Here is a 15,688-nt window from a genome sequence, read left to right on the forward strand (position 1 = left end):
GAATTCTGAAAAAATCTGCAGTTGTCTTTGGGGCCGTAGTTGATGGCACTTGAGCCCCAACTAAAGTGCTGCTGGGAGTTTTCTTATGATTTCTCACATAAAGCTCAGGTTTGATTTCACCAGGCGCGATGCAGGTTACAGCAGGAGCGGCCTTTATCTCTGCACGTAGCTGCTCACTGCTTGTGCAGCAGCTCAGGGTTCATGCTCAGAGCGGAAGCTAGGGCCGCTAGGCTACCCAACAGCCTACAAACAGCCTATTTTCTCAGGCCCTTGCTGCCAAATTTCTGATTAAGAGGTTTCTTAGTTCCGTTTCTCCAAAGATCAAAAGTCCTAACTTCTCACAACCAATTTTTTTATTCTAGAATTCTTACTCAGACTTCATGTACACTGGCCTTTCTGCCTGAGCTACCTATTTCTCAGATCTTAGCTTTTAAACTGGCATCCCCATGTCTCCCCGAGTCTAAGCTTGATGCCCCTTATCTGGTGCTCCCGTTGCATCCCGTATCCTAGCATTTCTCATTGTATTCTAGTTGCCTGGTTACTTGTCTCTATCCCCCACTTGGCCTTAAGCACTGTGAGCAGGGACCGTGTTTTATTCACTGATGTTTCCCCAGGGCCTAACACAGGGCCTGGCAAATAAAAGCACTCAGTAAACATCGCTGTACGATTGAATGAGAATGTGATGCTTAGCCAGCCCAAACCCCTCTGGACCCTATGCTCTTCAGACCCATAGCTGTCTTAGTGCTAATGGGAAGAGAAAACAAAGCTTTGGCTCTAATGAGGAATGAGGGGGATCAGGCCTTCAGCAGCTTCTGAAACAGCCACAGCTCTTCCAAATTCTTAAAAATTGGATGCATGGTTACTGGGCATTTCTTACCGTCCACCCTCCTCTAGTCCCCCACAAATTGACCTCACTGGGCCTGCTTTTACGAAAGGTTTATTCCTAGTGCTAGAACCCAGTCTTCTGGGGCTCTAAGCACAATTCAACTGGGTGGGTGGACCTGGGGAGGGCCCATTCAGATGCAGGGCCATAAATGGTTCCCATTATCCCCACCCCTTTGGTCCCAGTTCCCTTCTCTGCAATGGTCACACATCGAGGAGGGACAAAGGGTATTGGAGGCAACACTACTGGCCCAGGGGAGCCCAGGAAGAGCTGCCATTGGCTGACAGAGCCTTCTGAGGCCCTGTCTTTGGTCAGGGCACGTCCCGAGAGCTGGGGAGAGGCCTGAGGAGTGAACGCCATTGGCCAGGAGTGTTTTGTCATAGCCTTTGGCTGTGGAGTGAAAGGAAAGAATCTGAGAATGAAGCTCAGTGGCCGGGAAGATAAAGGACAGGGCAGCAGCTCCTGGGCCTACAGACCCTCTTCAGACCACAGCAGTGCGGGCAAAACTGGTGTCAGACCCCAGCCGGGAAAGGGGAGCCCAAGCCAGCAAGTAGGTGGCGAAGGACGGCCCATGTCCAATCTCCTCCACCCTGGGGTTGCCCCGCCCTGTGTCTTTCTTGGTAGCCAAGTTGGGCTGGAAGCCTCTCACTGCTCTTCTAACCAGGAAGGCTTCTCGGCTCCTGGAGGCCGCAGCTTGATGTTGAACTGCTGCAGGGTCTGCTCCAGCTGTTTCTGGTTCCCGGCGAAGTAGGCGGACACCGCGTTGTGGAAGAGCAGCAGCTGTTTGTGCATCACCTTGATCTGGGGGCCCGGCAAGGTCAGCTAAGGCTGGACTCAAGCACCCTTCTTGAGGGGCAATGAGCCTAATCCCAGGCATACACCAGAGCATGGCCTCTGCTGACAGTGCTGTGGGGGTGGGGGCTTTCCAGGAAGTCAAAAGAGAAGGGACACTATGAAGAAAGAAACCTGACTTTATCTGCTGGGTCTTAGGTTCTGGCACCGCAGCCCAGGAGGCAATTTTTTTTTTTTTTTTTCAGTTATGCTCCTGAGACTAGTAACCAGATCCTCAACAAAAAAGGCTGGTGATGGAGAGGGTAACCGTGACCTGAAAGTGCTCACGTATCAAGGGCCTAGGGGAACAACCCACTCTTGGCCAGGCTGCATCTCCCCACCCAACAATCAGGAGGGCCTGAAGGGGGGGGGGCACTGTCACATGGGAAGGTGACTTAGGATCAAGGGAGTAGAGCAGCACCTTGTTTTCTTCCAGGAACTTGAGCTTGATGGCTACATCTCCCCGCAGCTTCTCGTATTTGTCCCGATGGGTCTGGAACGTGGCCTGGGCACTCTCAAGTCGACCACGCGTCCCTGCATCCCGGGGGCCTAGGCTCAGCTCCTCTAAGTCTGTCCGGTAGGCATCATATTCCAGCCTGGGAAGGGGGTGATAAAGGCTGGTCTCCACCTCTTCATTCACACACAGAACTCCTCTCCTTTCTCAATGTGTATGCCCCTAAATGTTTGAATTTTCACCCCCGCCAGCCAACTTCCCAGACCTTGGGCTTTGTCAGTGCCCACACCTGGCGGCCTCATACTGTTTGACAGTCATGAGTGTGTCTTCCATGGTCTTGGTGACCAGTGTGTTGATACTAGAGACAAAGAAGTTCACAGCCCCTAGCAGCGTCTCCCCATTCTTGCACAGCAGCTTCTGCGTCTCCGCATTATAGCCAAATTCCTCCTAAGGGCAGAAGGGAGGCACAGGCCTTGAGTAACAGTCCTTACCTGACTGGAGCTGTAGAGCCCTTTATTTCCCTCCATCCCAAAGAAGAACCAGCCATCAAAACTGAAACGACCAGACTGCCTTTAGCCAGGCTCTCTTAGCCACAGTTAGTAAGGTCGCCTTGTGGATGCCTGAGGTAGGAGTGTGGGGGTAGGAGGTCTTGGGTGAGTTTACAGGACAGGAACACGAGAAGCTAGTGCAGCAGGCAGGGGGGACTCTGATTAGGCCAAGCACCACAGGCATTCTTGATGACATGGAGAAAGGTTACTTGGGTGGCTGTAATTGGTGAGCCCTCTCCCACAACCCCTCCAACTTCTGGACCTCTGTACAAACCCTTAGGCTGCCTCCATACGTGAGTGATGCTTGGGGCAGGACTGGGCACAACCCTGAGGGGTTCTCCCTGGGGGCTGCAGGAGGGAGGGAGGGAGGCTGAGGAATGCCTGCCTGGAAGGGCCAGGGCCCAGGACCCCCACCCTCTTCATTTTGGCTGAGGCACCTGAAGCTCTGGGGACTTCTGGCTGAGGTCAGCAAAGGCATCACCTAGTGCATGCTGGGTCTGCAACAGGCTGTAGAGGTGGGCTGTCAGTGCCCGGCCCAGCTGCAGGACACTTTCATACTTGCGCTTCGTCTCACGCAGCAACTCAATCTGCAGTTCTAGCTCCAAGTCCACAGTCCGGGAGCCTCGGCCAAATCTCTCTGATAACAGCTGCTTTGTGCACTGATTGGGAAGTGAGAGGGAGGGGAGGTCAGAAATCTAAACCCCACCCCAACCCCAACGAGTGGCTACTCCAGCACCCCATCCTTAGTCATAGCAAAGATCCAGGGGAGGGAAAAGGTCCCATGGAGTTTCTGAGGAGAGGCACTTGAATCTTACCTTATATGTGTTGATGCCCCATTTCTTGACGATGTCAAACTTTTCTCCAGCGATGCCCCGGGCCACCTCATCACCAGGGCCGGAAGGTGAGGTGCTGTGAGATGGATGGCGGCCAGATCCTAAAGGACCAAGTTCTCTGACACTAGTTTCTCTCAGATACAACCAGACACTTGTGTGGCCCCACTTCCCTCCCAGCACATGAAATGATCTCTCTGAAGAAGGGAAATCTAGACAGACAACTGCATTCTTCTGGTCAATGGGGGACAAGGACTTGTGAGCTGACAATCAAGTCAGCTCAATGTGCATATCTGGCGTTCTTGAGGTAGGGCAGGAGTGTCGTTGGTGTATACGGGACGAGGAGACAGGAGCAAACATGATGAGTGAGACTGGCAGGGTCAAAGATGATGGCACTGAAAACAGGGAAGCTGGATGGTATTTCCAGGTGGAATTATTGGAAGAGTTTAAAATGAAACTCTGAGAAGCCTTACAAAGTTCCAAATCAGCCTTAAGCTCCAGAGCTCTCATAACCTAAAGGTCTTGACCTGGCTCAGGTGGTGGCGTTAGAGAGGAAAAGACAAATGAGATATCTCATATGGCAAATGGGAACCAGACGGGAGCTCTGGGAGCTGCTCCGGCACCGGACGGTCTATGGATTTCACACTAGCAGTTCTTGAGCTCTCCAGTCCAACAATCAAGCTCTCCTGTATGTGTCCTACGGCCTCCCAACTGTCCTAATGGCATCCCCACGCAAGACCCCTGTCTCTGTCATCCATACCTGTGGGGATGAGTCCATCACCAGAGCCCCCATAGCCACCAGACACTATGCTAGTTTCATTGAGGTTGGGTCCTGACACCATCACCTGCTGGAGGTCCTATAGGCCAGAGAAGAGGGAACACGGAGGGGGTGGTGGTAAAGAAAACATTTTGGGGATGGAGAGAGTGCACAATAAAGTCTCTACAGAACCGTAATGAAGATTTGCAAAGTATGAAGGGATCTAGTTAAATAAAGGCTAACGGGATGAGAGAAAGTAAAATGTCTATAAGTCAGGATTGCTAAATTGAAAAATTAGAAGAATCAAACAGAAGCACCTGCTCCAGCCCATCGTCTTCAGGAAGCTGCCCAGCTTCACCATTTCCGTGGATGGGAATCTCCATCGTGGCTGCCTTCCCTAGGATCCCGTCCGTCATGGCTGGGGAAGGGACTGGAGTCAAGGTTTCCACCCCAGCACACTGTGAAGCCCAACACAGATAATTCTGGAAACTGGCCAGCACTCCAGAACAAGGAGGCCCTCCTTGTGTTCTCAGAGATTTCAGAGGTTGTCCTAGGGCTCGAGTGTCCCTGGGCATCAGCCACCACTGCTTTCCCCGAGTGTGCACGTCTTCCCTTCTAACTACATTATTTCTGCAGATGCGTGCATACCAAAGCCTCGAGTGTCTTCTCACAATCCCCAGCCTCGCCTTTAGTAACCATGTATGCATTCAGTCATCCAGCAAACAGTCAGTGAGTGCCTACTATGTGTGAAATACTGAGGCAGCGGGATTACAGCAGTGAGGACCAGCGGGAAGATCTGTGCGCTCTGGGAACTTAACCCTGCACAGCATGTTTACCAGGAAGCAAAACCCTTTCCTAGGCGCAGATGCTCACTTGCCGCTCAAGCATGCTCTGCAATCCTGGTCTTTCACAGCCTTTGGTGTTCCTTCTCCTCTTCCTTAAGACGGTCTCTCCTTTCTCCATCACATGCACCTGCCTCCCTCAGGCCCTCCCCACCAGGCCTTAGTTGAAGCAGTTGTTGAATGTTCCTGGTGTCGGGTGAAAGCCTCTCTTTCCCAGGACACAAGCAATCCCTTCCAACGTCAGTTTATACCTCCCAGATGTGAGAGGCTCCCCCCACCCCCATACACCTGGGCATCAGGTGTGTCCTCATCCTTGCCAAGGGCTCAGGGCATCTTGCCCCCCGTACAGGTTCCTGCGTTCAACTTCCCTTCGTCCAAGTACGTCCTTCTCACCTGAGCCGGGCCGCTCTTCCCCTCAGGGCGCGAGGCCCGGACCGCGGGGGGACCTCGGGTTCCAGTTCCCGTCGCGATCCGAGCAGCAGGTCAGAGATTTGGCGGAAGTGACGTACTCTCCGGGCAGAAGAAGCCGGCCACGTCGCAGAGGAAAAGGGCGGAGGTGACGTTTGGCAGCCGTGGGCAGAGCTCTCCTGAAGCCACGCCTTCAAGCTCTTGGGCGGGGTGGAGTAGCAAGCGTCTACTTCCGGGGCGACTCGGAACTTTCTCCCTCCCCCCGCGCCCCGCGTGGGGCGACGGAAGTGACGTGACCCTCACGCCCTGGGCGTGATGGAGCAGCAGCAGCAGCAGCTGAGAAACGTGAGCGATAGCTAAGTTGCCCTCGGGTTTAAGGGCTCGGTTTGAAGCCGGGTTATACGCAAGAGCCCCCGAAGGGGGAGGCGGGCTGCGCACCCCGGGAAGCCGCGGGTGGTGAAGCCTTGGTCCCTTTTCTCTTAGTTGCGAGACTTCCTGTTGGTCTACAATCGGATGACAGAGCTGTGCTTCCAGCGCTGTGTGCCCAGCCTGCACCACCGAACTCTGGACACTGAGGAGGTGGAAGCTGGGGCGGGGGGAGGGGGGGCAGAGTTGACAATAACGTGACGTGACAGCCCTCGCCCCTCCACTTTTTCCCTCTCTTCCGTGACCTCGCCCCTAGAGGAGACCCAGAAAGGAGGAGGAGGGTTTGCCAGGGCCCCTTTGGGTTTCTACTTGTGTCCGTTCTTCCTTCCAGGAGGCCTGTCTGCACAGCTGTGCTGGAAAACTCATCCATTCTAATCACCGCCTCATGGCTGCTTACGTCCACCTCATGCCCGCCCTAGTCCAGCGCCGCATCGCGGACTATGAGGCTGCCTCGGCCGTGCCAGGTGTCCCAGCAGAACAGCCCAGAGACTCGCCATCAGGCAGCTAGCCTTCCTGGCCCTAGGAGAGAAGGTGCTTGGATAGTCCCCTCTATGGACCTTGGGCTTGTTGAAATTTGTACAGAGAGCTTGAGCCTGAAATGGTACTGTTGCTCCTTTTCTTGGAGTCAATAAACCCGTTTTCACGCTGGTTGATTTTTCTGGACAGGAACTTTTGTCCATTAATTGGTACCATTCTTCATTCTGTCATTAGTGCCTATATACTTCCCTTGGTCCTGGCAGTTGAGAAACTGCCTTCTTTATGTAAAACTCAGCATTCGCAGATCCCCCAGCAAATCAGGGATTATGGATATAGTTTTAAGAATGGGAATAGCAATGGGAAATTGGTTCCAAAAAGAGAGCTCCTTGAGGCTAACTCAAGTACCTGGTTATACATTGGCTCATAACTCTTTGTTTGCTTGCTTGTTTTTGTGAGCTGTCATACCAAAAGAAAATTTTTTTTAATGGATCTAGGGTAACAAGGCAATATCAAACAATAAAAGGAGGAAGGAAACAGTACCACCATAGGCTTTAGCCACTGATTCCTAGGAGGTCAGTGACAACAGAAAAAAAAAGCCTCTAAGAATTCGGGGATGGGGATGTTGGCTAGAATTTCAAACTATTCTCCAGTTTACTGTCATTATTTCCTGCCTTTGTGAAATTAGCAATAAAGACTTTATACAAAGAAGGGCTTTCTTCTTGTCTTTAGGGTCAGTCAAGAAGACCACGGTAGTCAAATCTCAAGTAGAGAAACCTAAGGGAGAGTTTGATGGTATTAGAGGGGATTGTTAAATAGAATCTGTGTGACCCCTAATGCTTCCTTAGTGTTTCACTGCTTGTCTAGAATCTCCTAATCCCAGCTCTCTACTCTCCACCTTACATTATTCTCACTGGTGCATGCCAGCCTCTCCAATTTCATTACCAACCCCCCTGCAGGGTTCACATCTGTATTCATGATTCTTCTTTTCTGGGCAATGCCATTTACATGACTTCATTCCTAGTGTGGGGCTGGAGAAGGAATGAGGATGTGGCATGAACCACCGTGAGGGGCTTCGAGAATAATGGCAACATGCAGGGAAAGCAACAGCATGGGCTCTGCATTTGTTATTAACAGAGGTTTAAGTTCAAGGCTTGTGTGCCAGGCAGGAACTCGAACAACCGGGGCCCCCCATTTCTTCTTCACTTCTTCCCTTTCATTTTTCACAGAGGAATTAAATTCACAGCCCAAACCAACCATTCATAAAGCAGATTCCCCCCCCCCCCCCCTCGCACCTGCAGGTCAGAAATAATGCTTTTTATTTTTTATTTTTGAGATGGGGTCTGGAAATCATAACTAAAGACAGCCTTGGAACTCCTGATCCTCCTGCCTCTACCTTCCAAGTGTTGGCCAAAAACTTGAAAATCTTAGTGGACTCTGTATTAAAATGCAGATCTTGCACCAAGCCTTGTTGTGCATACCTGTAGTGCTGGCACTTAACAGGGAAGGATTGTGAGTTGAAGGCGTGTGTGGTCCCCAGACCCCAGACCCCATCAGTACAATGCAGCTGGGACAGTTGCCCATGTTTGTTCCGCAGCAATTATCTTCTCAAAGTCGTGTCTATTGAGTGCTGTGTATACACATCATACTTACTCATTTTTAATTGAAAAACGAGGAAGTATTATTTCCATTAAACAGGTAAAGAAGCAAGAATCCAGAATGAAGGGCAGCTTTGTCTGACACACACTTCTTGAAAAACAGATTCTAGTGTGTCGCTGCTTTCTTTTTCTTTTCTCCTTTTCCTTTTAGGTGGTTTTGATGGGGGGCCCATTGGCCTTAAACTTGTGATCCTCCTGTCTCAGCCTCCCAGGTGCTAAGATTACAGATATGAGCTACAACTGGTTTTATTCTTTAGAAAGATAAGATTTGCTGACCAGGAGCTTCCCTATGGAGTGACCTGTCTACATGATAAAATTCATTCCTTGACAAGCATAAATGTAAGTGAAGCAGCTTGGGAACTTCTTAATTCCCAGAGACAGGAAGGGGAAGATCCAGGACCCTGCTGCTAGGAGAGGCTCTACATCAGCATCTGTCTGTTCCTGTCAGCGACCGTCTGTTTCCTTTCTTCCTGTGTCACATAATTAGTAATTGCTAGAAAAAAACACATCTTCCTGAAGCCCACACTCTGAGCTACCTGAACTTGTTTTATATGTTTTGTTTTTGAGATAGCCTCACTATGCCGTCTCAAACCTTGAATTCAAATCCTCTGGCCTTTACTTCTAAGTGCTGGGATCACACGTGTGCTCCCACACTCAGACTACAGAGCTCTTACACACATCATCACCTGCACCTTGTCTGCCTTCATTGCAAAAACAAATGTGCCTCATTCTGACCTGTCAGTGTTTTTCTACTTTCAGTCTCTTCTCAAGTTTCTTTCCTTTAACACTTAGGAGAAACCCGTTCCTACTACTCAGTTTCTATAGCTGCTGGTCATTTTCAAGTCTTGTCGTAAAGTAATAGCCATTGGAGTAATGAGAGCAGGGCAGTGTTCGCAAGCACAGCACACAGGAATAGTTTTGCGGGCTTTTCCTTTTCCTTTTTTTTTTTTTTTTTTTTTTGAGAGGAGAGGACTGTTTCAAGGGATCAAATACAGGATTTTGTACATGATAAGAAAGGTCTCCACCACTGACTTCATCCACAGGCCAGGAGTAAATTTTAACATAGTCTTACCACATCACAAACGGAGGACAGGGGTGTGACTTCATTGTGACTTCAGGACTTTACTGCCTGTTCCTTGGCTTAATATGTTTGTTCTAAAGCTGTTCATCCATGCAGCCTTCTCACTGTTTTAATATTCAAATGTACTTTTTCCCCCTTTCCTCTACATAGCTCCTATACTTACTGTTTACTGCTTAATGCTTTGGTGTTTATACAGACAATTTGATCGGTAGTAAAGATCATTTAATTCCTTGACCCATTTTATTGTGTGTTGGCTATTATCATCATTCTAAACCACTCAGTCTTCAGAGTACTATTACTAGAACAGCAAAATACTATTTAATTTTATTCACTGACCATATTCCTTCTACTTGGTAGTAAGTCACTGTCCCTACTGTCTCTTGATTTTACTGTAGTTTTCCCATTGTTTCTTTTCTCACTAGCACTTGCCTTTAGATTCCTAGCCAGCTTAAACTCCAGTAATTTCTCTCCTATAGCTGAACTTTTTTGTGCCTTGCCCCCTTATGAAGCATTTGTGTCTGCGTTTGAACAACTAAATGCTACTCAAGGGGATCACTGTAGAGCATATTTATGCCACTTTGAATTCATGGTTAAGTTTAACTGGACTCTCAGCTCTCACAATCTCATTGATGACTCTGTGTGTGTGTGTTTGAGCAGGCCATCACCCTATAGCCCTGGCTGGCTTGGAACTTCAAAGATCGTCCTACTTTTGTCTCTCAGGTACTGAGATTTTAAGTCACTGTTTGTAAGCCTCTTAGCCCTTACTCTTCTTTCTGTAGGCCATACCGTTCTTCCATAAGAAAAAGTAGAAGCTATTGTAGGTAATACCTGGTATCTTGCTGCTGACTATCCCATCAGTGCCATTCCCTTGCCCTTTTAAATAGTGAGAAACCCTCTCATCTAACGCCAGTGCCCATTCTTGGACTTTGAATCCTAGTCATTTCCTTCTTGAGTGCTTCCAACTTCTTGCTTATTGTTGTCAGTTTCTAAATACGCTAAGGTCTCCACTATTCAAATAGTTATACCTAGTTATCATCCTACTCTTAACACTTTACAGCTATATCTCAGACACAGGTGTGTCCACCTTGCGAGCCATTCTCCATTCCCATTCCACAAGCTAGCACATTTTCACTTCTATTGAAAGAGTGCTTACTAAGACCAGCTGAATGATAGCCTTATCTGTAAATCCATTATTTCCTGGTCCTCTATGTATTTCATCTCCTGGTGGCATTTGATTATATAGTAGTTAGTTCCTTATTGACATTCCATCCATCAGTGTCTTCATTTCACGCTTGGATTTTACTCCGGTCTCTCTAACTGTGGTGTCCTAATCTTTGTGGTGGGCTCACCCTTTCATAGCTTTCACTAGGTCGTGCTCTGTCTGCCGAGTCTCCCCCGCTTTGGGTCTTAGGTACTGATGACTCCCAGATCTTTGAGCTACTTGACATCTTCACTTGTCTCAAAAACATCCCAAACCAACTTTTTTTTTTCTTAAAACTTTGCTGTTATGCCTGGTATTTATCTAGTTGCAGAAGCTAGAAACCTAAGTACATCCTTCTGATCCTCTTACTTAATTGCCATTTTACATTTCTAAGTACCTCTTGATTCTGTTTCTTTGCATCTTGACTATGATCTTCCAGTGGGGATATTACAGTGCAGCTTTTCCCTATGCCTAGTGTGTGTGTGTGTGTGTGCATGTGTCTGTGTGTATATGCACACAATCTACGTGTATTTAATGTACAGTGTAAGGGTTTGTGCAGACATAATTTTAAAAGAAATAACACCTCAGCTTAGAAATCAAGTAAAAGATAGATAATCTAAGAACAGAGACACAAAAGAGAAGCTGGACAGCTTGCATCAGGGCTCTTGATTGGAGACCTGCTTTGACCTTGCAGATACTTCTTTATCTTAAAAAGCTTCCTTCCAAGGTGTAGTGCTTGTTCTAGGAGGAAATTACTTCCCAACACCATCCTAGCCTCTGGAATTCTACACTAGAGAAACAAGCTGCCATGCCCAACTGGACATTTACCTTTTTATCCCAAAACTCACTGTATAGTTTCTTCTAACATTGAATGGTCAGTCATCACCCAAAGTCCCTTTTATAGCATTTACTCTTTCAATTTGTAGGTCCTATAATTCTGTATAAATATTTAATACTTTAGCTCCTCTTTATCAGCAGCTTAATTGAACTTCCATCAGTTCATGATGCAGAGGACAGACGCTGACAGCCTTTTGTCAGGAGTCCAGATCCCTTTTGATTATCTGGAATCCAGCTCAGTTAATGATAGCAAAGAGTCAAAACAGCAGCTTACCAACTTTTTATTTCTTTCTAGTAAAAAACCTAGTCCAAAGCTCATGTGGTGGCTTCACAATTGTCAGAGACACAGGCTGCCAGGCTGCTTCTCAGTTTTTTGATGGCTTCTCTGGGGTCTTCCCTTCATCCCTGTGGCCCAAGGTGGAGCCTTCTTCATCACGTAAACCTTTCAAGGAACAGAGTGGAGCAGTTTGTTGGCAAGGGGTATGTCTTCCCTTTAAGGATACGTACTGGAAGTCACACATTAAAAAGTTCTCATGTGGCCCGATCTTGTTATAAAGGAGGCAGGGACTGTAATCTCTATTCTTGCCAACTAAATTAGGGGTTCTCTTTTGAAGAAAGAGGGACTTGATCTTAGATCTACCAATTCATTTTCCAGACTAGCCAACTGCAAAACAAAATACAAATGACTACTCATTAGCTTATTGGTTTTTGTGACATCAGACTCAGCATCACAACTGGGGCTTTGTTTGAACATGTCCCACATGACCTCTCTAGACTCATTTTAAGCCTCTTCATTTTTTTTTTCCTTATGCTTCCGATTAGAAGGACATGTTATTTGTGGTTCTTGAATGCATTTTTCTGATTCTCATTCTGTCTTTGCTTTTCTAGGTTGAAGTGACACTATGTATTCACATGCAAATCTGATGTTATCTTAAGACCTGAAGTTTAGGAGAGATGGGCTACAATAAGGCTGTAAAGTGAATAAAAAAAATAAAGGAAAGAAAGAGACTTCTTTCCAGGAGTCATAACTGACAGGTTGTAAGCACCTCCCTTTCATGGGGCATATGGTGAGATGATAATATTCAGTAAACTGAACTGATAATAAAAAAGACATGAAGATTAAAAAAATGAGAGAGGCAGTAGTTGTTCTTTTGGAACTTAATATGTAAAGGTCAATATAGGAAAAGTAAGTACAACTGAGGTGAGTTTTATATAGAAGAGGTGTATCTTGTCATGGAAAATACACTAGTATAAATATACTTATTTATGGGATCAGAATCTTCCCTAAAGAAGTAATTTGTTTTGCATTCATTTGTGTGTCTGTGTGTGTTTGTGTGTGTAACCCACATGTGTGCAGTGCCTTTGGAAGCCAGATCCCCTGGAGCTGAAGTTATATGCAGATGTAAGCTTCTTCATATGGGTTCTGGGAATCAAACTGTGGTTCTCTAAAATAGCAAGTGCTCTTCACCACTGAGCCATCTCTTCAGCTTCCTGAAGATATGACTGGAAGTTCTTAAATTATATTTATTTTCCGTGCATACATATGTGTGGACACAAGTGCCAAGACAACCATGTAGAGGTCAAAAAGCAGCACAGACCTCCACATGTGTGAAACAAGTTCAACCTCCCCTTTATTACACACATACACACACACCTGGAGAACCCTGCTTTAAATAAATAAAAACAAGATGAAACAGGTGAGTTCAAGATCAGCCTGGTCTATTGAGTGAGTTCCAGGATAACCAGGGCTGTCTTAGAAAAAGAAAGGTGGTAAAGTTTTATTTTGGGGTTTGTTTTGTTTTGTTTGGTTGGTTTTGGGTTTTTGAAACAGGTTTCTCTGTGTAGCCTTGGCTGTCCTGGACTTGTTTATAGATGAGGCTAGCCTGGAATTCACAGAGATCTGCCTCCCCGAGTGCTGGCTCATTGTAAAGTTGTTATTTGAAAATAAAGAATAAAACAAAATGGTGATGAGTGGTTATAGGAAGTTTGAAATAGTCTTATGCAGAAAAGGGAATTAACTGGTAATATAAAACATAGTGAGATTTTAGGTAGTATTAAGGTCACATCAGGAATTACTGAACAGAATTCCTATTTATTTTTGCCTCTCTGGAAAACAGTTGTGTTAAAGTGTAAACTTATTGACCAACTTGGGGATTTCCCATAAGAAGAGTTGGTTGCTTATGCCTTTTTTTGTTCCCTCCCTGAACTCTATTATGTTTTATTCACATCAGTTATATCAGGTATCTATTTTCTATGAGACTAAATATTTTATACACATAACATCATTTAATCTCAAAACTGCCATAAGAAGTGGACACTATTTTCTTCATTTAAAAAAAAAAAATGAAACCAAGTGGTAAAATCGGGATTTCAATTTAGGCATTCTGATCCCAGAACCAATCCTACTGATTAATATTGTTATACATTGGTGCATTTATTTTATAATCATCTATTCATGGAATTTTTTGTTTTCAAGACAGGGTTTCTCGGTGTAACCTTGACTGTCCTGGATTCACTTTGTAAAACAAGCTGGCCTTGAACTCACATCAATCTGCCTGCTTCTGCCTCCCTGAGTACTGGGATTAAAGGCCTGTGCCACACCTGGCTCTACTCGTGGTATTTAGCATTAAAGACTGGGGATAGAGTAAGAGACAATAAAAACAATTAGAATCTCTGCCACTATTTGTTTTCCTCCCTTCTCGGATGGAAAGGTATCCTGGGAATTGGGAGTCCTGGAACCACAGCTCTGAGGTGGGACAGTGTCCTAATGGAAAGGTATGCTGAGACACGGGAGCCCAAGAACAACAGAGCTCTGAAAGGAAGCTGGAGGGCCACAGAGTTAAAGGCTCCGCTTGACTGCTCTTCTTCAGCCTTGCAGCTCCCAGGGGAGGGTGTCCCAGCCCCTCTCCACTTCTTTGGGTCTTTCCTTCTTCCAATGAGAGTCACACCAGGCAGCAAGTCTCATAAAAGATTTATTGGGAGAGACAAACCCAGGGTTTGGGGGGACCAATCTAGAGGTGGCTCCCGGGAGAAGACAGCAGGGAACTGAACAGTAGGCAGGGCTTATGAAGGAGTGTGTGTGTGTGTGTTTTCCAGGGTGAGAATTGCTTGGCAAAGATTGGTAACTTTTCCTATTCAGGGATTGGTGGGATTTTTCTTGTAGTGCACTCTCCCGCTTTGGGGCTGGGAATGACAGTTCCAGAGCTAGAAAATGACCACCATTAGGGAAGTCTGGGACTGGGGGCCTGGCTGCTAGAGCTCCTCAGATTGGGGTCTGGGCGCTTTCCTGCCTAGTGAGTTTACAAAGGGAGTCTGCTGCAGGAAAGGCTTTCCTTGCAGCTTGAGTCTTTGTGTCATAGCCATCTCTATGGAGCTTATCTTTTTAGGTAGGATGAACATAATAAGCATATGAGATAGCAATCAAAGTATGAAGAATAATTTGGGGTAAAGAGGATAAGGAAATGGGAGAAGGCTGACTTGTGGGAGGTTAAAGAACTCCCCATATAGGGGACAACTGAGCAGAAACTTGACTACAGCTTTGAGAACATGGAGAGAAGTGCTCACCCCTGCACACTGCAGTCTGCTTAGACCAGTGAGATGACAGCACAGCTCCCCCTGGTCCCTCCGGACAGCTCCAGCGCGAGAGCAGACTCAAAGGTGAGCCTGCGGGGCCCTGCTTTCAAACCAGCACAACCGCTGAGAGCAGAGTTGACGCGGCCAAGTGAACGAGTGACGCGCGCAACTGCCAGGTTGTGCCCTTAGTAAGGGAAGGTGTATTTTCTGTTTCTTCATCTCACTGGTTGGAAAGGGCCTCGGCAGGTGTGGTGGTGAACTCTCTTGGACCTTGAAGGCAAAGGCTGTTCCTTAGCCACAGGGAAGGCCCCTGACTTTGGGTATAGGCCTGTGAATGTGAGTAATGTGAGAGCAAACACTAAACTTCTAGTTGGACAGGTACATAAGCATAATCCTTTCACTTAGGCTGAGGCAGGGGAATCATGAGTCAGGGCCTGATTCCCTCTGGAGACTGAACGTGGGGCTTGGAGCATCTGAAGCAAGTGCTGTGCCTCCCACTCATGGATATCTGGCATCTGGCACATCTGAAATCAGATGCCGACTAACCCTCTCCTGAAGCCTTTTTTTTCAAACCATCTTCCCCATCACAGTTCTGGCATATCAGATTTTGCACTGGTTAGGGCAAAGTCTATAAAAGAGAGGTAGGGCAGGGTTTATGGTTTTCTAATAAATAAACCACTCCCTGAGTCTCAGCCCCAACTAGACATGTAGCTTATTGAGAGGGAGTTGAGGTGGGACAGACGGACATGATGAATCAGTGAGCATGATGGATCACACCTGCTTCCTATGACGACCTTGATGCTGTTAGTGCGCCAAACCAATCTTGTCTTTCATTCTTTGGCCCAGCCAGATTCTCTTTGGGCCTTTTGGGTGTCAGGTTAGAGG

At 47.0% G+C, this 15,688-nt stretch overlaps 2 protein-coding genes across 4 annotated transcripts; one reads left to right on the forward strand and one right to left on the reverse strand.

Moving 5' to 3' along the window:
- Positions 1-921: 921 nt before the first annotated feature.
- Positions 922-5,710, reverse strand: Arfip2 (ADP ribosylation factor interacting protein 2). 3 transcript variants are annotated; one of them, XM_021655085.2, is made up of 8 exons: positions 5,539-5,710; positions 4,621-4,761; positions 4,307-4,403; positions 3,532-3,650; positions 3,154-3,375; positions 2,458-2,615; positions 2,136-2,310; positions 922-1,684 (listed from the first exon to the last, which is right to left on the reverse strand). In XM_021655085.2, exons 2-8 carry the CDS (start codon positions 4,717-4,719, stop codon positions 1,529-1,531), a joined length of 1,026 nt encoding a protein of 341 aa, XP_021510760.1. In that variant the 5' UTR covers positions 4,720-4,761; positions 5,539-5,710; the 3' UTR covers positions 922-1,528. The 3 variants fall into 3 exon arrangements, with proteins under 3 accessions (XP_021510760.1, XP_021510761.1, XP_021510762.1); XM_021655086.2 differs by having other exon boundaries at positions 4,621-4,721; positions 5,539-5,685; XM_021655087.2 differs by lacking the exon at positions 922-1,684 and adding an exon at positions 1,692-1,833 and having other exon boundaries at positions 5,539-5,695.
- Positions 5,711-5,818: 108 nt separating this feature from the next.
- On the forward strand, positions 5,819-12,262 carry Timm10b (translocase of inner mitochondrial membrane 10B). The gene is made up of 4 exons (XM_021655068.2): positions 5,819-5,898; positions 6,037-6,132; positions 6,311-6,510; positions 12,119-12,262. The coding sequence occupies exons 1-3, from the start codon at positions 5,869-5,871 to the stop codon at positions 6,485-6,487; spliced, it is 303 nt and encodes a 100-aa protein (XP_021510743.1). The 5' UTR covers positions 5,819-5,868; the 3' UTR covers positions 6,488-6,510; positions 12,119-12,262.
- The last annotated feature ends 3,426 nt before the right edge of the window (positions 12,263-15,688 follow it).

This window comes from Meriones unguiculatus, chromosome 14 (assembly GCF_030254825.1).
Source record: "Meriones unguiculatus strain TT.TT164.6M chromosome 14, Bangor_MerUng_6.1, whole genome shotgun sequence".
NCBI classification, from domain to species: Eukaryota; Metazoa; Chordata; class Mammalia; order Rodentia; family Muridae; genus Meriones; species Meriones unguiculatus.

Bases quoted from the DNA above. Each gene is read 5' to 3' on its own strand.
- Arfip2 (XM_021655085.2), bottom strand. From the start codon at position 4,719: ATGACGGACGGGATCCTAGGGAAGGCAGCCACGATGGAGATTCCCATC. The intron at 2,311-2,457 runs GTGTGGGCACTG...CCCCCTTCCCAG, and splicing joins AAACAGTATGAGGCCGCCAG to GCTGGAATATGATGCCTACC. The intron at 1,685-2,135 runs GTGCTGCTCTAC...CCGGGCCCCCAG, and splicing joins AGTTCCTGGAAGAAAACAAG to ATCAAGGTGATGCACAAACA.
- Timm10b (XM_021655068.2), top strand. From the start codon at position 5,869: ATGGAGCAGCAGCAGCAGCAGCTGAGAAAC. The intron at 5,899-6,036 runs GTGAGCGATAGC...CTTTTCTCTTAG, and splicing joins AGCAGCAGCAGCTGAGAAAC to TTGCGAGACTTCCTGTTGGT. The intron at 6,133-6,310 runs GTGGAAGCTGGG...TCTTCCTTCCAG, and splicing joins GAACTCTGGACACTGAGGAG to GAGGCCTGTCTGCACAGCTG.